The sequence below is a fragment of the Parasteatoda tepidariorum genome, chromosome 10, assembly GCF_043381705.1.
Source record: "Parasteatoda tepidariorum isolate YZ-2023 chromosome 10, CAS_Ptep_4.0, whole genome shotgun sequence".
Taxonomy (NCBI): domain Eukaryota; kingdom Metazoa; phylum Arthropoda; class Arachnida; order Araneae; family Theridiidae; genus Parasteatoda; species Parasteatoda tepidariorum.
The window spans coordinates 75,632,041-75,654,837 of NC_092213.1; the positions used below are offsets into that span (position 1 = coordinate 75,632,041).

At 30.4% G+C, this 22,797-nt stretch overlaps 1 protein-coding gene across 1 annotated transcript in view; it reads right to left on the minus strand.

Annotated features, from left to right (window-relative positions):
• The window catches only part of LOC110282721 (semaphorin-2A), a 535,140-nt gene extending 513,477 nt beyond the window's left edge, over positions 1-21,663 (minus strand). The window contains exon 1 of the mRNA XM_043041274.2: positions 20,888-21,663. Within this exon, the coding sequence (XP_042897208.1) occupies positions 20,888-21,017 (130 nt within the window). The 5' untranslated portion in view covers positions 21,018-21,663. The remainder of the gene's footprint in view (positions 1-20,887) is intronic.
• Positions 21,664-22,797: the final 1,134 nt, after the last annotated feature.

Consider the following 22,797-nt stretch of genomic DNA (forward strand, 5'->3'; position numbering starts at 1 on the left):
TAAATTTATAAATTATAAAATTTATAAATCAATTCATAAATCAAAATTTATAAAATTTATAAATCATGTTATTCAGGAGTCTTAAATATTCATGTTTAGCAGCATTTGATTCAAAAATTAGTTTATTATTTGTAACTGTGAATTTAATGTGTGTGTTTTTTTTTTAATAGTGTATTAGTAGTATGCTCCAACTGTTACATTTTAGTTTTCGCTTATTTAAAAATGATTTGTTAAACAGCTTGAAAATTAATACCAGTATTTTTATTAGGTTCCAATTATAAACTATTTAAAAAAAAACTTTTAATATTTGATATTTCTTTTTAGAAAAAGAGAACATTTCTTCTACTTAGATTGGAAGAAACCTTTTTCTTCTGCGGCTGTGTTCACTACTGTCACTACTGTGAAGGTACTTGCAATCCTGGACAAGGCATTATTTCTTCATTAAATATCCCAAGTTAAGGCTTACAGCAGAAAGACAAAAGTCCAATTGCCGGTGAAAAAGCCAGCCATTTTTTTTTTACCTTCGACTTGTGGGGGGGTCGCGAAGGGTTATGGAATGTTTCGGAAGCCCTATACAACAACCAGTGTCAAAACATCTTTTTTAGATCAAATCGAATAAATTTTCTGATTCATTTAAGCGTTAATGAGGAGTAATCACCATAACACCCTTTTAAGGTTTCTAGAATGAGGATAAACCTTTTTTGGTAATTAGAATAAGGTTTCTCCCAGTAATATGGTAAAGCAGGTTTTTAATAATATTTTATGTAAAAAAAAAAACATTTATCAGAATAATTTGGCCTTTTCGGTTAAATTATACAATATTGGCCATGCTGAAGTCACTGTTTTTGTACTCAAAATATTCAAAAAACTATCAAATCATAAACAGGGTGCGTAGCCAGATTTTTCAACAAAAAATAAGCACCTTTTAAGTACTTTTCATAAAAAGATATTTTTAATCACTTTCCAGAAAAATCATAATTAGGATCTGTGGGGTAATAATATCTATTTCTTTCTATCGGTCCACTTAAATCGGTCCATTAGTTCTAGAGATAATCGACCAAGTCTGCGAATTCTCTTAATTTCTTAAGCCAGTGTATCTAGGAAACTATATACGTATAACTGAAAAGCCAATCTTCAAATATTTTCGTCAACCTAATCGGAAAAATTAACATTGATTTTCGATATTCAAGTCTATAATATGTTTCTATTAAATCAATTATGATTATATTAGATGCTTAATTGACCTACACACAAGCAATTTGGGAAACTAGCCCTTTCAGTCTATCTAGGTACGCAGCAAAAATCAGTGTTTCCAAAGTTAACTAATACATGTTATTATTTTCTACATTATTTACCTTTCAGTCTTCCTAGGTACGCAGCAAAATTCAGGGTTTCCATAGTTAACTAATACATGTTATTTTCTACATTATTTACCTTTCAATCTTTCCAGGTACGCAGCAAAATTCAGTGTTTCCAAAGTTAACTAATACATGTTATTATTTTCTACATTATATACATTTCAATCTTTCCAGGTACGCAGTTAAGTTCAGTGATTCCAAAGTTAACTAATACATGTTATTTTCTACATTATATACATTTCAATCTTTCCAGGCACGCAGTAAAGTTCAGTGTTTCCAAAGTTAACTAATACATGTTATTTTCTACACTACTTACCCTTCAATCTATCTAGGTACGCAGAAAAGTTCAGTGTTTCCACAAAATTAACTAATAAATGTTATTTTCTACATTATATAATTTTATATCGAAAATTTAAAACAAAAATAAAAAGAAAATATCAAAAGCAATCATAAGATTTTTTTTTTACACTAATTTAAAATAAAACAATTCTTCAATATCAAATGCGCGATCTTTATTTTTGTGCCCTATTTCAATTTTGATGAAACTTTTCTCCGAAAACAAGCTGAATTAAAATTCAATTTCTTTTTTCTGTCAAATTCAAATGCAAGAAGTTCCAACGCAACTGGATGAAATCAAACGGAGGATATAATAAAAAAAAACGTAAAGGCATTTCATGGAATCGCATTTATTTGTTTGGATACTCATTTTCGCCAACTAAATGCCGTGAAATTGATTTTACGAACAATTGGCGCAATTTAAAAACAGTCAATTTTTTTCATCCAAATATAAATTTAAAGGAATATTTAGTGTGTTGTTATAACACTCGAGAACGTTTGGAGATTCCTATTGTGATACTATTTTTAACAAACAGTTTATCTTTTAAACAATCTAAAACGTTTACTTCTTTGAAATGAAATACAAACTAAAATAAATGGAAAACAATTTGAATGAAGCGAAAAAATGAAAGCACAGTTATCACTAAGAACAATTGCTTTGAAAATGCAGAAAGCCGAAAAATGAAATTTGTAGATTTTTTTCCCATTCCTTTATGCAATTTCAAATACTTTTTCATTTTCTGCTAAAATAATTATACAAAATTTGTTTACATTTTAGATTGAAATAGCATTATTTTGAAGAAAAAAAATTATGAATGTATAACAATAATTCAGAACAATTTAGAATTTATTAAATTTTTAAAACTTGAGACGTTTGGTTACGAAAAGTTTCAACGTAACATTCTTTTATATATGTACTTTAAAATAAGATGTAATTTTTCAAAAAGAACATTAAAAAAATAATTGAAATACATAAAAACGCTAAATGTTTACAAATCTATTCATAAAGGTCCCGCCAATTTAAAATTGTAAAAACTTATAGGTTATTAAAAAATCTCAAACGATTGCAAAAGCACTTACGTTTTTAAATCCATTCACAAATTCTATGTAAATGTGCAATTGGAAGGAAAAAAACATTCATTCGAAATTTTGAATCTTTCAAGAGCGCTATGTTTATAAATCTATTCACAAAATCGTCGGAAATTTACAAATACAAAAATATTTATTCTAGATGTTAATAAATGAGTCAAACGTTTGTAAAAGTGCTTAATGATTCATTCTAATGATCTAATGAGTCCATTAATAAATTTATTTAAAATTTACAAATGCAAAAATGTTTATACTAGTGGTTAGTAAAAAAATTCAAAACACTTGCAAAAGCGTTTATTGATTTTTAATGCATTAATAAATGTGTCGTAAATTCACAAATACAAAAGCGTTTATATTAGGTGTTAGTAAAACGCAAGTAAAAGAGCTTAACGCTGTTTTTCGAAGTTCTGTCGCCAAGGAAAATAATAAAAAGCCATAGTTTAAGTGTCTTACTCTTAAAGCTATGTGATGATTTTAAACTATAAATACAATCTTGCCGTGAAGAATTATCTGGGCTTTAAAACAGACAAATAAATGAAATTTTTTAAAAAATAATTAAACTTTCTTAAAAATCGCCAATTTGGCGCCATTTTTCCTCCTAGATGAAAATTATCAAAATCACTACCGTAATTCTCAGTTTTTGTAAATTTTTATGAAATTTTTATTTTTTATCCAATTTGTAGATAGCGCTAGCTTTAGATAGACTAATCTTGTCCTAACAGTCATGAGTAACTGATGAAAACTTGCAGTAGTTATGGAAACAGCACATGATTAGCAAAATAACATCATTTCATCTCCGGTAAACAGCCTTAATGGTTTTAAATACATTCAAAAATGCGCTGTAAATTGCACAAATGAAAAAAAGCTTTTAGTACGTCCGTAGTTTTCTTGAACATCTTTCAAAAAGCTCTAAATGTTTAAAAATCCATTCTTAAATGGCACACACTTTAAAAAATTCGTTGCTGATTTACAAATGCAAAAAATTTTTTAAAATTATCGTACGTATCGTATGTGTTGAACACCAGCCAAAAATGCTGAATATTTTTTAATCCACTTACAAGTGCCTCGTACGTTTACAAATGTAACAAACATGAATAGTATGTCCACAATTTCGAAGAAAACTTTCATAGCCCTAATGCGTAAATCCATTCATAAATGTTTCACTTATGTGCTGAATACTTTGAATTTGATGTCGTTGTTCTCGTCGGCCATTAAGTAGAGAGGTGCGATTGTTCTTGTCTTCCAGTGGCGCCATCTATGGCCAAGAATTCGACTTCTGCCACACCCATTTATGGAGCGAAACCATTCATACATCCATTCATTGATCGTAATTTTGACCTGAACCAAAGAACAATCAATCTCCAATTTAGGACCACCAGATGTATAATTTGCTATGGGAACATAGAGGACTTTGTGCCCCGACAGATTTAACATGAATCGTTCACCATTTACTACACGGGGCTGGATTCAAACTCCCGTTTTCACCAACGCGAGCCCAGCACCCTGCCAACCAGGCTATCCCGGCCCTTTGAAGTTCATAAAAATGTTAATTAACATTTACTTCGTAAAGGTTAATTTTTAGTTCTATTCTCAATTAAATCATACTGTCAAACCAATATTACAATGTTATAATAAAATATGTCAGGTGTTGCAGTGTTGCAGAATTTCCTTTGCACTCTTATTTTTCTGCAAAACATTATTAATAGCAATTTTATGTATATATATTACTATTTTATAATAACAGAAGTACTTTGCGTTTGCAAAAAAAGCCATCACGCTAATCGGGAGCACGCTGCGAATCTCTTCCAATAAGTGATTACTCAAATGCGTGTTTCGAGATTCATTTGTGGTAAATTTATACCATATTAAAAATATCGTATTTAAAAAACCATTTGGAAATCAATAACTATATAACTGCCAAAAACTCGATCGAAAATTCGATCGACTCATTTCGTTCTAAAGTAAATGCGTTATTGCGTGATTCGAATTCCCTATACTATACGAAAAATATAGGGATCTTTAAAAACCGTATAAAAATCAATAGAAACAATTGCCGAAAAAACAATCAAAACCCCACATGGATTTATAATACTATTGGCGTAAATAAAGCGCATCAAAAAGTGTGTTTTAAATTGTGCAATATTAATTGAAAAATAACAGAATTTAAAAAAAAAAAACATGAAAATCAGTAGCAATAACTGCCAAATATTCGAAAAATTAGAGGAATAGTCATAATTACAAGCGAATGATGAAATGTTCGATTTGAATTTCACGCGTCGTAATAAAATTAAATAAAAAAAATGTAGGGTTTTTTTTTTTAAAGTGAAAATTCGTGGCAATAACTGTAGAAAAAAGGTTTGAAACACCGCGTGGATTTACGATGATACTGTCGAGCGTGAAAGATTGATTATAGCTTGCGGGAACAATATATTGCTAATGTAAATATAAGCATAAACAAAATATTGACTACATCACAGTAAACAGTATATACTAAATCGTTGACTTCACAGTAAATACTAAATTTTAGACATCACAATCAATACTAAACCGTTGACATCACAGTAAATACTAAATCGTTGACATTACAGTAAATACTAAATCGTTGGTACCACAATCAATACTAAATAGTTGACATCACAATCAATACTAAACCGTTGACATCACAGTTAATACTAAATGGTTGACATCACAATAAATGCTAAATCGTTGAAATCACAGTAAATACTAAATCGTTGAAATCACAGTAAATACTAAATCGTTGACATCACATTAAATACTAAATGGTTGACATCACAATCAATACTAAACCGTTGACATCACAGTTAATACTAAATGGTTGACATCACAATAAATGCTAAATCGTTGAAATCACAGTAAATACTAAATCGTTGAAATCACAGTAAATACTAAATCGTTGAAATCACAGTAAATACTAAATGGTTGACATCACAGTAAATACTAAATGGTTGACATCACAATCAATACTAAACCGTTGACATCACAGTAAATACTAAATCGCTGACGTCACAGTAAATACTAAATCGTTGACATCACATTAAATATTAAATCGTTGACGTCACAGTAAATACTAAATCGTTCCCACACAAGATTTTTACTTCACGTGAAGCTTTCGCTCACACGAACTTTTGATCGAATACCACATTAAAAAATTTATAAAATAAAACTCTTCTATCCGTAAACAACTTAAACGATAATGGATTGAAGTTTAATTTAGATCGATCCTTTCGAAAAATTGCTCGAAAACTCCCAACCCTCTCAATATTTAACAAAATATCTTCACAGGGTGTAACAGCTCGTATTTTCGAATATTTTGTTTCTAAACATCGCGAGAGGAAGCCTTCCAACCAAGTTAATCATCTGCTACTATGAAGACGAAAATGTATACTTTTTATTTTATTTATTCCATTGTGATCGGTGCGCATTAAGTCTTGATCCGGAACTATAAAAGTAAATGATCGTTTTTGAATGGCCGACACTTTGACCCGATCTTTCGATATACCGGTATCAACTACGTTCATGGGTGCGCCGCCATTGAACAGAATAGATTATCTCCAAATAAAGAATGGATTTTGGAAAAAAGTTACGTCTATGTTCTGTGAATAGTAATAGAGTAAGTAAAAATATGAGAGATGAAGGGTAATTTAGACGTAGTGAAAATTGTGCCTTTAAGGGAAAAATCAACTCATATTTTGTGAATCCATGAAAATAAGTCCGGGCTTACAGAAAAATCCCAAAAATCAATGGTATGTTTAGACTTCGTGAAAATAGGGTCTCGATTTGGGAATTTTGTAAAAATCACACAAACTAATGGTCCGTGCAGTATTTAAATAGTTCAGTTCATTTTTTAATTTTGTATTTTTTAATTTTACTTATTTATTTGTGAAGGATATAGTCCTAACTTAGTGACTTTGGGAAAATAGGGTCCTGATTTCGTTAAAAATCACAAAAACCGGTGTTCTGTTCTGACTTGATTTGTGAAAAGGCGGTTTTTGCAAAATTGTAAAAAATTTGCTCATAAATTTGCAAATATGAGAAATAAGGTCCTGCTTATTGTGAAGAAAAAAAACACAAAAACCATGTCTTTCAAGCATAAGCAGGGTCAAATTTTTGAGGGAAACGAAATTAAAATACAAATTTATAATACTTCTCTTAAGCAACAAAAAAAAAATTCTTATATCTGTTGAATATCTAGAAGTAGATTAATTATTTTTATAACTCTCTTGTTTTTCACTTTAATGAATTTACTTTTAAAAATTTCGAAGTATTGAAGGGGACGTATACCCACCATCGTTGGAATCTGGAATCGAATCAGTCAATTAGTTCCTTCAAGAGCAAAAGATACCACTACGGTAAAAGGTCGTGAATTCGTAACTTCACACTGACTGATACTATTGATTTGAAGCACAATGATGATTCGTTTACCAAAACTCTTAAAATTATAGAAATATATCTATGATCCCAGATTCCTTGGAATCTGGAATCGAATCACTTCATTTAATAGTTCCTTCTAGTGCAAAAGATTACACTTCGATAAAGTATCCTAAATTCGTTACTTTACATAAGTAAACTGACTCTATTGATTTCAAAACACATTGATAATTCGTTTCCCAAAACTATTTAAATTATATAAATATATCAATGATTACAGATTCTTTGTAATCTGGAATCAAATCAGTTCATCGATTAGTTCCTCCAAGTGCAAAAGATACCACTACAATACCACTAATAAATGTGAATTCGTAACTTTACATAAGTTGACTGATTCTATTGATTTGAAGCACACTGATGATTCGTTTTGCAAAACTCAAAATTACACAATTATATCAACGATCACTGATTTGTTGGAATCTGGAATCGAATCTGTTCATCTATTAGTTCCTCAAAGTGCAAAAAATACCACTACTATATAATATCCTAAATTCTTTACTTTACATACGTTGACTGATTCTATTGATTTGAAGCATATGGATGATTCATTACGCCAAACTCTTAAAATTATATAAATATATCAATGATCACAAATTCAATTTAATTGATTTTAGTCTCATTGGTGATTTTGTTTAGTGACACTCTGATTCAAACGCATCAAAGCATGAAGAAAAAAAACGAAGATGGTTGAGAATTAATTTCTTACAGACAAAACAAACAACGACAAAATGTTTACTCAGCTCATCCGAAATTCTATTTTTGGTCTGTCAACGAATGCCTTCATTTAAGAGGCTCTTCCAAATAAAAATAAGTGACAAAAAGCTAATAAAAAAGGAACAGAAATAGTCTTTTCGCTCTCAAGAATATTCTCTTATCTTTCCATTTTTAACGACTCTTAATGAACAAGAATATCTCTCCACCCTTTATGAAGTGTTTCATTAACTGCAAGCTTTATAACGAAGATCATAAAGTAGGGGAGGAGTTATGTACAGTCCGTACACTTCTAACTCGACAATTTGTACGCGCTCTCTAATTATTCCCACAAAATGCGGGCCTTTTCCGAGAAGAGGATTCTTTCAACACTGGTCACACGATTAAGACTCATTTAGGGTATAATGAAATGCCTGATACCCCCCACGATTTATGGATAAGGGGAAAAGTGCGGCATCTTCTTAAAACACATCGGAATTTTCTTATAAAGTTTCTTCATTTCCCCTCCTCCATTTTCAGTTTTTTTCCCTTTCTATTTGAAGATTTAAGGGCCCCTTTATGAAAAATGCGTGTGGTCCGTTATTTCTGTTTTTCTTTTTTTTAATTTTGAGCAAATTTAGCTTGTATTTGCTCTTTAGAGAATATTTTTTTAACGCACATAGCGGTGATATATTGGTTTCATGTCCATTTTACTTAGGAAATGCACATCGAAATTAAAATGCATTTAAAACATATTCAGAGCAATGCTTTCTCTAATCCTAATACCATTTAATGTTTTTTAAGGCTTTAAAGAAGAAAAAAAATCATATTTAACAGGGTGCGTAGTCATATTTTTCCACAAAAAATAAGCACCTTTTAAGTACTTTTCAAGCACTAAAAAAATATTTATAATCACTTTTCAAAATAAAATCATAAAATTAGGATCTGTGCAGCAATAAAAATTATTTCTTTCTACCGTTTAAGTTCTTAATTTATGAACATGAAATCAATAAAATTCAAAAACATTTTCACAAACTTCACACTATCATGATAAAATAACTAGTTTCTGATAAATGTTGCAGAGAAAATTGTGAAAATCACGCACTTTTTGTAATTTAGAACGACAATCGCGACACGGCAAAGAAAAAATTTCTTTTTGAAAGATAAAAAATTAAGCACTTTTTACAAATCCCGAATAAATAAAAGCGCCTTTAGGGGCTTTTAAGAAAGTAAATCAAAAATAAGCACCTTTAAGTACTTTTTCAAAACGCTTCGCACCCTGTTTCAGATATTACACATCGCTTTTTCCTTTCAAAAAATTATGCGTAAACAAACCATTATCCCAGACTTATCGCTTTTCTTTTGTTCAAACAAATGTGACTAACAGTAGCAGTTATTCGAAAATATCCAATTAAGGTTTTTCCTTCATTAGAATTTGCATAGAAGTAACACTTATTAGAAAATATCCAGTGGCCGGGATAGGCTAGTTGGTAGGGAGTTGGGCCCTTGTCCAAGAGGGCGAGAGTTCGATTCCCGCCGGCCGAAAATAAATGTCAGTAAATGATGATCGGTGCACGTTAAATTTGTTGGGTCCCAAAGTCATACATGTTCTCGTAACAAATCATACTGCTGATAGATCGTTCCCCATTTCAGGTCAAAATTACGATGTTATGAATGAATATATGTATGAATGGGACCATTCTTTGAATGAGCTGCGACGTGTGTGTGGCTGAAGTCATATTCTTAGCCACAGATGGCGCCACTGAAAAGCAAAAAACGCACCATCTGCCTTAAACTCGCTTGGTTTTACAGAGCAGGTTTGCGGGTTATGGCAAGTGGCATTAGATAACAGAAAATATCCATCTATATCCTTTTCTTTCGAAGAAATAAACGGAGTAGAGAAACGGTTATTTGAAGAAAGCACTTTCATAGTAAAAAAAAGTAAAAAACATTCCTGCCTTCGTGGAGGAACTAACCCGCATTTGCGTTAAATAGAGAGGAAAACAACGAAAATTTCCCATGGTTAGCCCGACGGCAAGATGACTTTAACCCATGATCCGCCTACCACTTTTACGTCAGCACTGTGGTCGGTGCGAGCCGGGTGTGGAATCCGTATCAACCAGACATTGCTGGGATTCGAACCCAGAAAGGAATTGGGAGGCGAATGCTCTATCCCCTGAGCCATCACGGCTGCGAGGGTTAATAGCTAACTATTTCGTAAATAGGACATTTTGGGGAATCGCATCTTAATTTAGATAACTATTGCGCTTGAGCGAAACAAATATCTTTACTAAATAAACCATAGCCAAAATTCACGCTATAAAAGCCGTTTAAAAAACATTAGCACAGGACTAATTTGCTAATTTTTCTCGTTGAGCTTGAGTTAATAGCTGAATACGCTTTAAACATTACACAGCTTATCATCTAAGCAAAATAAAAACAAAAACTATTCCCTCAAACAAAATAACTATTTATATCATAACGTACAAAACCCATAATTCAAAAGTTCAATAACAGCAGGTAGAGCAAAAGGAAGTAAACCCAAAGAAAAAATTAAACAAACGAAGTTCAGTTTACTAGAGCAACTGGGCAGCAGCACGTAGAACACTATTCCCTATAGTCGCAAATCAGAACTAACTCTATTTCGATTTGGCAGGAGATTTAATTGGGAAAACTTCGTGCCGATCGACATTCGCCAGCAACTGTGTCACGAGTTGCAATTCGTAACTTTGCAGTTAGAGCTGACCCCTGCGGTGGTACGTGAACTATAGAATATCGGTTATTATTCTATTCTCCCCCCTTTACCAATAGATTTCCATATACCTTGGTGTCCTAGTAAAAGGGGAGGGAAGATTTGCAGGACTTCACTTATTTATTGATTCCGATTGCATTGTCCACAAACTCGAATTCCATTAGATGCCAATAATAAATACTACATGGAATAGTACCGAGGGGACAAAAATGATTAATATATAAGATCATCGAAGCAATGGAATTATATCCGTGTATTTAGCATATACGAACGTGAGTTAAATTTATTGAGACAGTTAGAATTTTTAAGGTTGAAGTTTGTGACACGCTCTGTTTTGAGAAAATTGAGAAAAAAATCGTCACATTTTTTATTCCTCAAAATGAAGTATATAAAAAAATAATAATCCTGTACTAGTACTTTGGAAATTGTGTACTAGTACTTATTCAAAACTTTACTCTAGAAATACGGTAAAAACACAATCAAGATTTTAAATAGAAAATTTAAAATTTGAAAACACTTTTTTTTTTTAAAAAAAAAAAACTTATTTTCCTAAATGTATAAAAGTGAACATCGAAAGTTATTTATTCCTAATCATAAACATACAATTTAATAACAAAAAAAAACCTAAAAAGTAATAGAATGGTTGTAAAAGCTTAGCATCCTTTTTTCGCAGTAGCCTTTAAATACCAGTTTAAACAACGGTACATATCCTTTTCAAGCCGTCCGCGGTGGATCGTAAAGACAAGGTTCATAGTAGAACACCATCACTGGCTGCTGTCAATAAACGGGTGGGTGACCACTTTGATCAGCCTGCGTAGGGACCGTGGGTGCGCGGTATTGGTCCTCGTTAAACCGTTCTACCGTAAAGTGCTCGACTTCGCGCTCAAGTCGTTGGACTACCAAGGCAGGGGAGCCATCCCCTGTGTAGAGGATCAAAAATGCGATGGCATGTCTTCGGATCATCCTCAGGGATGTTTCCCAGACCGTCGTCAATAGCCCATTCTGCAGCTTTAGTGCGACGTAAATAAAGTACCTACCTTAAAAAAAAAAAACCTAGTTTGTATCATTATGTGTTAAAAAAAAAAGAAAGAAACATCACCATAGAACTAATATACTTAAATTATTTTCAAACATATTCGTTACACGCATTAACCATAGGATAAGCGGGTATTCCCCCCCCCNATTCCCCCCCCCCCCCCGTAGTACTAGTTTTGGGGAATAAAGATTCAAATGCATACAAAACATACATTTAAAATTTGTAAAGTAAGCTAAAAAGTGTAATTTTTTATAATCTGAATTTGCAAAAATATACCTTTTCGTGAATGCAAGACTTTAATGTAAAATATGTGTGTGAACATTATACATATCATATATTACAGTAGAATTCAGATTATCCACGGAATTCAATGACAAGGGCACCACGGATTTTAAAAAAAAAAAATCCGGTTAATGCGGAAAGAGTCACAAAGTAAGGTACAAACACGAATAAATTCATTTGTTTAAGATGTATCCATACATACGTATATATACATTTTGAATCAGGGATCTGTCCAGGTATTTTGTGAAAGATACAGTTTTTATAAAATTGTGAAAAAATTGCTCGTAATTTGAGAATATAAAATAAACGTCAAGTCACATTCCTTCAACCAGGGTCCTACTTTTATGAATTTGTGCAAATAGGGTCCTGTTATCGAAAACAACTTTTTCGAGGAGTTTTTAAATTGTAAATAGATACAAGATTATTCTCAACACTGTAAAATTATAATTAAAAAAAATTATTTTCTTAGAGATACAGCATACAAATATTTGACATTTAGCCTATACTGCTGAACGCAGAATGTTCATTGCGGACGAATAATGGAAGAAGCGTCTGCCGAAGACAAAACTTAATTCGTTTACATCCATCTTTCTTTCTTTTTTTTCCCCTGGGAAAGGTTTATTCGATTAACAAAACAATAATAAAGATAAACAAATTTGTGAAGGGTCCGATTAAAAGAAGAATCATTTTGTGAAGGGTCCGTTTTTAAGTTAAAATATTTTGTGAAGGGTCCGTTTTTAAGAAAAGATATTTTGTGAAGGGTCCGTTAACGGACCCAAATTTCTTCTAAACAGACCCCTGGTAGGTATCATGATAAGATTTAAAAATTTTGCCAAATTTTATCGAAATCTTTACCAAAGCTCTTCGGTAAAAATTTTCGAGCTTTTTGTGTTTCCATAGACGCAGAAACGCGGTAAATTCTACCATATTCTGGTAGTTATGACCATACTTTTTTTTCCAGTGTAGTTATTGAGTATTGTTTATTATTTCTNAAATCAATTTTCTTTCACAAGATTAAATTTTACATAGATCAAAATGAATGAAGAGAACAGTTACCGGATAGTACATGCAAAATTATTTGAGAGAATTCCTTTCCAAATAGGATTTTAGTAAAAACATTAATATCGATTTTATAAAAAATCCTGATGTGATAGGGGAAAATGAAGGTCATTTTTAAAATCAGCACATCAAATAACATATAAATCAACAATAACTTGTCTAGTATTTTTCAAAAAGTTCAATTTCGCAGGCTTGTGTTATTAACTGTTAACTCTGCAAAAAATAGCCAATAGAAAAATACGTAATCATAAATTTTCATGGTTATCTTTGTCTTGAAATAAAAATTTTTGAAATTTTCGTTTGTTGTAAGATATTTCGCATAAGAACGCGTACCCCCACTAAACTGTTCCCGTACCCCTGGGGGTACGCGTACCACACTTTGGAAAACACTGGCCTATACTGCTGAACTCAGAATGTTCATTGCGGACGAATAATGGAAGATGCGTCTGCCGAAGACAAAACTTAATTCGTTAACATCCATATTTCTTTCTTTTTTTTTCCCCTGGGAAAGGTTTATTCGATTAACAAAACAATAATAAAGATAAACAAATTTTTTGAAGGGTTCGATTAAAAGAAAAATCATTTTGTGAAGGGTTCGTTTTTACAAAAAGATATTTTATGATATTTTGGGTCCGTTAACGGACCCAAATTTCTTCTAAACAGACCCCTGTGAATATACAACAGAAATCTTTGTTCTACGTCTAAATCACTGAAGCAACAAATGATAAAGAAAAAAAATCAGTGCATACTTCATAAAAGCGTGCAGTTACACTATTGTTAAAAAAAAAAACAATAATCAATCAAGTGCAATATAATTTTCGATTTCTTCGCTGAACTCGAGGATATTTGGTGCTCTAATGTCATTGAATTTCACAATTTTTTTCTTTAATGCCACATTTTAAATTATCGGAAACATAATTATTCAAAAAAATTTTAAAGATTGATTAGTAAAAAAAAATCCATATAAACTAAATCAAAAGTTCGATTTAAAAAAGTTTAGACAATAATATAAGAAAAAAAAAGTTTTTTGGATATTAACGTTCAATATATTTCAACAGAATTGATTTCTTTTTAATTTTTAAATTCTAATTTTTTTCTTAATTAATTCTATTTTATTTGATTACGCGTCGTTGAACAGCCGACCCAATTTTGGGTTTACGACTACTAATGCTCAACTCCATAGCCTTATAATTTTGAACCAATCCAGGAGACAAGGAAACTCCAGAATCAGTATACCCCCAGAGGTGTTCATTTGTAATGGGAACATGGAGGACTTTGAGACTCGACGGATTTAACGTGCATCAGTCACCATTTACTACACGAGGAGTCTTCGGCTGGCTAGGATCCAGCCCACGACCTCTTGGCCGAATGGGTCTGGGAGGAGCGGTATTGGTCCGCATTAAACTCTTCTACCGCAAAGTGCTAGACTTGCGCGCATGTCATTTTGGCTACCAAAAAGAGGAAACAAGCTCCTTTGCAAAGGGTCGAAATTGTGATAAGAATGTCTTACGAACTTTCTCAAGGATTCTTTTCAGACAGTCGCAAAAGCCCACTATAAGACGTAAATAGAGTACTGCAATTAATCAGTCCATAAACTAACGTTTCAAAAATTATCATTGGAAATAGTAAAATAATGAATACTGTAAAAAATGAACGTCTCATTTGAAAATAGTTAACGAAGTTTTACGTCTTAACAAATAAAATTGTTTTAAAAGTTACCACAACATGCTAGTAAAATAAAATCTTCAACAAAATTGATTTAAAATTTCATTTTACTAGCATTGGTGAAAAAATTATCAGGGATCTGTCCAGATATTTTGCATAAGGTCCGTTTTTCGTGAAATTGTGAAAAAATTACTCACTTTCTTTCAACCAGGGTCCGCTTTTATGAATTTGTGCAAATAGGGTCCGGTTATTGCAAAAAACTTTTTCAAGGAGTTTTTAAATTGTAAAGACATACAAGATTATGCTCAACACTGTAAAATTATAATTAAAAAAATTAAATTTTAAAAAATAAACAACAATTGCTGCTTCTAAATTAGAGATGCAACATACAAATATTTGGTATTTAGCCTATACTGCTGAACGCAGAATATTCATTTCGGACGAATAATGGAAGAATCGTCTGCCGAAGACAAAACTTAATTCGTTTACATCCATCTTTCTTGTTTTCTGCCCTGGAAAGGGTTTATTCGATTAACAAAATAATAATGAAGATAAACAAATTTGTGAAGGGTCCGATTAAAAGAAAAATCATTTTGTGAAGGGTTCGTTTTTAGGTTAAAAAATTTTGTGAAGGGTCCGTTTTTATGAAAAGATATTTTGTGAAGGGTCCGTTAACAGACCCAAATTTCTTCTAAACAGACCCCTGATTATGGACATTCATTCGAAACAAGAATGAAAAATTCAAGCAAAATATTGAATACGGTTGTTAGAAACAATATAAAAATACGCAACTGATAGATATTCAGCTAACGTTCGTTAGTTTAGATAACGTTTTTTCCTAAATCTGATATCATTATTTTTAAAAAAACACGGAAAATTATGGCTTAAGTAGACAGTATTTATTACTATTAAGAGTTAAGGAAGGACATAAAAAATAAAAATCGTTACTACTAAAAGGAAATAACTACTAAAAGGAATAAGTTATTGTAAAACATAATAAAGAAAATACTGTAAAATAATGGATATCGATATTGAAATAAAGATTCGCAAAGAAGAATTACTCCATTAAAATGAATATCTTTATTGAAAAAATAACGAAAACTATCACAAAAGGATATTTTTCTTAAAATGTATAGAAAGGAAAAATAATGAGTATAGTTATTAACATTTAAAAACAACTCATTTAAAAACAGAAAAATTCACACAAAATAATGAGTGCCATTTTTGGAAGAAGAAAAAGGTTACGAAAATATGCTTAGAGCTAATGGACGCGAAGAAAAAAATTCCTTAGAGCTAATATCATAAACTTAAAATCAGTGGGAAAATTGCCGCTCATTAAAGTAACTTTATTAAAAATTAATGAAGATATTAATGCAAAAATAGTGATAATATTATTCCATCATATATAATTAAAGAAATGAATAACTTAAAGAAAAATTGGAGAAGTTATTGTCGTTGAAAGTGAAAAAAAAAAATATTGTAAAAAAATAATAATAATAATAAACATAGTTATCGAAAGTCGATAGCAATTAGAGGTCGAAAATTGATAAAGGATGCTTAAGAAAAACATTTTAAAACTATAGAGCTGTTTTTTTTTTTCTTTTTAAAAATTCAGTGCAAATATTTTCAATCTTCCCTTGCTTAGTCCGTGTAAGGTATGCCCGTCTTAGGGGAGGGGTCACGGAAGGCCAAATAGAAGGCTCCAGACGAAGAAAGGAGCCCTGACCATAAAAAATACCCCCTGATCATTCACAAAGGGGTTGGGGATTGGTCTAACATTGAGAAGAAGAAAAAAAAGCAGATCTGCATTATTTCATTTTCAGAACGGTGATATTCGGTACGTTAAAAAGAGATAAAACCATTTTTCAATCCATTCGAACTATTGTAACCCAAAACCTTCGACACATAAACCAAATCCAAGGTAGATCTAGTGTATAAGGCAGACATTCAATAATTATAGATACTTCATTGTTGAGTTCGATACATATAAATTTTTTTTAAATCAATTGATACATCTGCTCAAATGCAATATTTTTAAAAACAATTTCCTCAAAAAATGTAAAAATTTACATTGAAACTTCATATAAATTATCAAAAGCAGAGAGAACATGAATTCAAATTATGAAAAGAAGAAATGCGTATACTTTATAGAATATACGTATATCTCAAGAAATATACGTTGGAACGATTCAATTCAATTTCGTTCAAAAATGGGAGATCGAAAATATTTTTTTAGAAAATGTCCGTTTAATATTTATCATATTTATTTTAAGTAATTGAATTTTAAAAATTTATTAAACGGAACTTATGCAATATATCATTCGCATGTCAAAATAGGTAACTTAGTTTTGATATAGTTTTAGAAAAAATTTTATCCACAGATTTTTTTTCGCACTTTAAAAATGTTAAATTTGTTTATATTATCTAAGCCCATAATTAATTTGAATAATTTTGACTAATGATTAAATTTTAAAAAAAGTTTCCCTTTGATAAATTAAAAATCGTAATAAGAAACAACACGATGTTGTAACAAATCGTAATCTAGTGGCGCTGAGGCGTTGTTCACATCGCTGGTGAAAAGCTAGAAGTCGTGAGTTTGAACCTGCCAGCAGACTAAACAACCGGCGTGTGTACGCAACAAGGTGCGCATTAAATCAGCCATAACTGAGAGTGAGTCCACTCACAGGTACCAGATCAGGCGTTGCCCACGTCGTCTGTTTGGGGTAAAAATTACGAGTGATTCTTAACATGGCAAAAGTTAGAGCTCCAAAAAACGTTGCCTGGTTATGGTCAGGATGTACGACATAACAAATCAATAACTTAATGCGTATTATTTATTGAAAGTAAAAAATAATTTATTAAATATTTACAAGAGTTATTAAATTTTATATTCACAAAACGTATGTCATACTTCTGAAATTTATGTTTAAAGAAAAATCCTACAATATCTGTAAAAATGTATTTAGCGCATTTACCTCTATATTATATAGTCGTTAAGTTTACCATGGAAATGACAGTTGATTTATTTGTGTCTATTATAGACATATGACTAAAATATCATTTTAGTTGCGTCTGATTGTTTGTTAAAAAATTGTTTAAAAGATATATATAACAACGAAAGCAAAATGTCAGCTTTGAATATTTATGCATGTTGCTATCCGTTTATGTTTTCCATTTCATAGCAAATAGAAATTTATTTATAATAAAAATGTATAAAAAAAAAACGTTTTAAAAATTAAGAAGAAACATTTTATTAAACAATTTGTAGGTGATAAACACACATCGCATTCTAATTAAAATTAAAAAGAAAAAAAAAAGGCAAATCTAAAATCCTATTCCTAAAAAAGTTGCCTAGAAACATGACTACAAAAATAAACAATCTTAGAAATACAGTTAAACCAAGCGTTTTTCAGATTGTTTAAATTAGTAGACCGCGTAAATACGAAGAAAAAAATAAAAATTTCTTAACGATGAAAAAATAAAATATTTCAAAAACAAATTATTATCAATCTAGTTTCATTTCTTTTTGTATATTTTTATTTTTACTTATCTCCAAATACCTCATTACTTATCTCATTGTTTTTGTTCTTTTCAAATAAAATGTAATTCTCATCAAAACTAACAACTAACAAAAATATAAGAAAATAATATACAACGCATTCCCAGGTAAACATTAACGTATTCATTTATTAACTGCGTTTTTATGTGCACTTTATGAATTTTATCAAAGCATTCTTTGTTGATTGCGTACTCCTTTCGGCTTAGTATCAAAAATAATCAAATCGCACTTTTCCCTAAGTTCACGTAAAAAAAAAGGAAAACAAAAAAAAAATTTTTTTAAATTTCTCTTATTTAATATTTTTTTTTTCTATTTATAAGCAATTTTTCCCCGATTAAAAAAAAAAAACGTAATATCTTACAAAAACAATGCTCCTCTCAAATGCGCTATTAAAACAAACAGTTCTTAAAATATCAATGCCAATGTTGATTGCGTACTCCTTTCGGCTTAGTATCAAAAATAATCAAATCGCACTTTTTCCTAAGTTTACGTAAAAAAAAAAAGAAAAAAAAAATTATTTTTTTTAAATTTCTCTTATTTAATATTTTCTTTTTCTCTTTATAAGCAATTTTTCCCCGATTAAAAAAAAAAAAACGTAATATCTTATAAAAACAATGCTCCTCTCAAATGCGCTACTAAAACAAACAGTTCTTAAAATATCAATGCCAATGTTGATTGCGTACTCCTTTCGGCTTAGTATCAAAAATAATCAAATCGCACTTTTCCCTAAGTTTACGTAAAAAAAAAAGAAAGAAAAAAAAATTTTTTAAATTTCTCTTATTTAATATTTTCTTTTTCTATTTATAAGCAATTTTTCCCCGATTAAAAAAAAAACGTAATATCTTACAAAAACAATGCTCCTCTCAAATGCGCTACTAAAACAAACAGTTCTTAAAATATCAATGCCAATTTTTAAGGGTATGGAATCGTTTGCAGTTTTAATAAAATAGAGTTTAAAAGTACTTGCTAAGTTCTTTTAATGTTTTTTCTTAGTTCTTACTTTTTGTACAAATTTCCGAAGGTTTATTTCTTTAAACTACCTATGTATACACTAAAAGCTAAATAATTTGCATTTCCTAAATTTTAAGACATTTACGCAAATTTCTTAGACTTATTTTCGTTAAAATTGGATTCACAAATATACGATATGCTTAAGTTTCGATTCCACGCTTCATAGAAAACTACGATTTTAACTTAAAAACTATTAACGCTTGCTTAAATAGTATTTTTGGAAATGTAAACCAATTTCAATACATTTTTTTAACTTATGTGAAATTCAGAAGTATTCAATTTAAACACTCTTTGTACAAATCGGAAAATATTGCAAGGAGAGTCTACAAGATTATACATCAACAAAACGAGCCTTTGGGTTTGAAAATCTTATCTTAATCACATGTAAGTTACTTTATGTTAACATTAATTATCTGTTAATAGTTCGTACATCGATATATGCTTGATTGATATGCGCTATTTCTTTCGTTTCCTTTCTATCAACAAGTGGAAAATCGTTAAAATACTCTTGTTCGTTTTGTTTAAAATCAATGACAGCAGGTAAGGAATTTTACAATAAATAATATTTTGATATAATATAAAACACTTTATTTTAAAAATGCAGATTTGTTACTAGTATAAAACGATATTTTACTGTGATAAAGCGATATTTTAAGAAGATAAAACGATATTTTAATAGAATAAAGCAATATTTTACTAAGATAAAACAATATTTTACTAAGATCGATATTTTACTAATATGAAACGATATTTTACTAAGATAAAAACGATATTTTAGTGTGATAAAGATATATTTTGCTAAGACAAAAGGGTATTTTTGCAATGATAAAAGACTATTTTTTTAATGCATTCATATAGTAATATGTTTCTAACATATTTATATTTGCAATCGACGTTTAAACTTTAAGCTTATTGTTACAAACAATCTTAAGTTGAATATTTTATATTTTTGTGATGCTAAATTACATAATCTAATGTTACGTTAGTTTGTTAGTTACGTTAGTCGTGACTGCTATTTTTAATAATTGTGAAACGATGTTATGATAATTATAATGCAGGACAATTTTAAATTTAATGTTTTTAATATTGTACTTTGTCAACATGACGTTATTTTTAAGTCCTACATTCATGTTTGATATTCAAACTATAATCCTTGTTTTATGTCAAAACGCCTATTACGTTCAATTTTGTTTACGTTCATGACGTTAAAACTAAATAAATATTCTAATTTTATTTAATACTTTTCTATTATTAACCACTTTATCTGTGTGATAAAATGAGATACTTTAGACTGTTTTGATCACTTTAGATAGAGCGATTTGTAATTAATGAAAGTTTTCTATGAAAATAAATTATAGTTTCATTGCGCTCAGGTTATAGTAAGTTGACGAAACGTTATTTTCACGTTTCAAATATGACGTTTCGTGTTCACATTGTTTTCTATGCGCTGTTAACAGTTTCATAAAATTTGAAACTTTTCCTTTTTATCATAAACTATTATCCTAAAACGTTTTAACAGTTGTAACTACTTTATACAGAAACTTGCAAGGCACAGTGATCAAAAGAAATAATAGATTTTTCAATCAAATGATTTAACTCACCTTTTCTAATGATCCTATCATGATATGGATTAACAGCTATCGCTGCCAACGGCAGTATGGTAAACAACACCACCAATGGAAAGATTAGGCTCCTTTTTTGATAAATTTTCATATTGTTGTGCCAATCCATTGTTAGATGATATTTAAGAACAGCAAAATCCAAAAGACGTAAAACGAATGTGCACTGTACAAATTATCTGAGCAAATTCAGGTGGGATATATATATTCTTCGATTTATATATATATATGTATATTTTTACACTATCACTACAGAATATTTATGTAAAAAAAATGTTGAGCAGAATAGATTAAATCTTGATTTCACAAACACAACGTCGTGATGGTTTAGCTCTTTGAAATGGAACAAACACTTTTTATACTGAGAATCCAGACGATATTTTTATGTTCCGCAACAGAGTCGGATCATTTTGACACAAATAAAAAGAAATCGTTTTCTACTCGGGAGATTTTCAGTCGGAATAACACTGGGTTCTGTTCAGCGGCGTGAGTTCCCTTTTGCGCTGCTACGATTCGAGCTTCAATGCCGACTGAATCCAGCTTCACAGGGGATCGTCGACCGTATGAAACCCTTGTCGGCCGCCGCAAACGAAGATGTGAATTTTTCGAAAGGGACGCCGCCGTGGTTTGGTGCGCAGTAGGTTATGCGCTGTGGGCTTCTGGTGAGACTCACCAAGTCCACTATTCTTTGGGATTAGTCGTTCGAGAGGCGAAAAACGGATCGCTCCTGTGAGAAGTATCTCGTTCGATTTCGAACTGTTATAGAATGTTTATGAAACTGGGCGAAGGGCGTTGATCCTCTCTCTTCGAACATGGTTATTATTCTTCACATCTTCTTCTTCCTTAGAAAGAGAAGGAAAAAAAAATTTTGAGAATAAACACAACATGGAGTGAGTCATGATTGGAACAAAATATTCGATTTGGATTGGTCAAGAAAAAAAAGTTCCAAAGATGAGAAATATTTTTTTAGAGTTTCAATATTTTAATATTATTAATCAAATAATTGAATATTGTAATAAAATAAGTCATATTCTCTGATCAGACGATAAAAATTTTCCTCTATAAATCGCACTAAAATGACGTCACTCACCTGACATTCTTGAAAAATAATTGCGTGATCTCAAACGATTTTAACAGAAATTTTTTCACATTATCAGAGAATTGTTTGAAAATTCAAGAAATTGTACTGGTTTAAAAGATGTTTTTAAAATATTCTCAAATTGAGTTGCTTACCTACAAAAGATGGTCCGAATTTTTTTATTTATTTATTTATTTATTTATTTATTTATTTATTTATTTTGCTACGGAACCCTAAATTATCAATCTTCTTTCAGCGGAACCCCAAATATTTGAAATGTTTAATTTGAAGATTGATGACTTTTAATCATTTTATCATTAATAATCTGAAATTGTGCTTTATGTCTGACAGTTAAATTTGAATTTTTAGTGCACATGAGCTGCTGCAACAAGTATATAGAACTCATTAAATATGTTCAAATATAGAGAAAACAAGGAAAATAATAATGATTAATGAAAAAAGAAGAAAACTCATTAAAATAAAATATTTTTAAAAATATTTAAAAGAACTTTTATTTATTTATTTAAAAAGAATATTCATTTTCGTCAGTTTTCTTTTTCTCTTTTCATCAATCTTTACTATTTTCCATGTGTTCTCTATATTTAAAAAGAAAAAGATAATTCCGAAATAAAAAAAGCCAAAAATGAAATTCTCAAACTATTCCCTGCTTCTTAGAGTCATTTTGCAGTATGAATAAATGTTCTTCTCATTAGGTTTTTCTAATTAACGTCACATTTGAATTCATTAGTTTAAATAAAGGTTAATTTCATTAAGAGTTCAGTGGTCTTACTGTAAGAATTACGGTTTGTTAGGA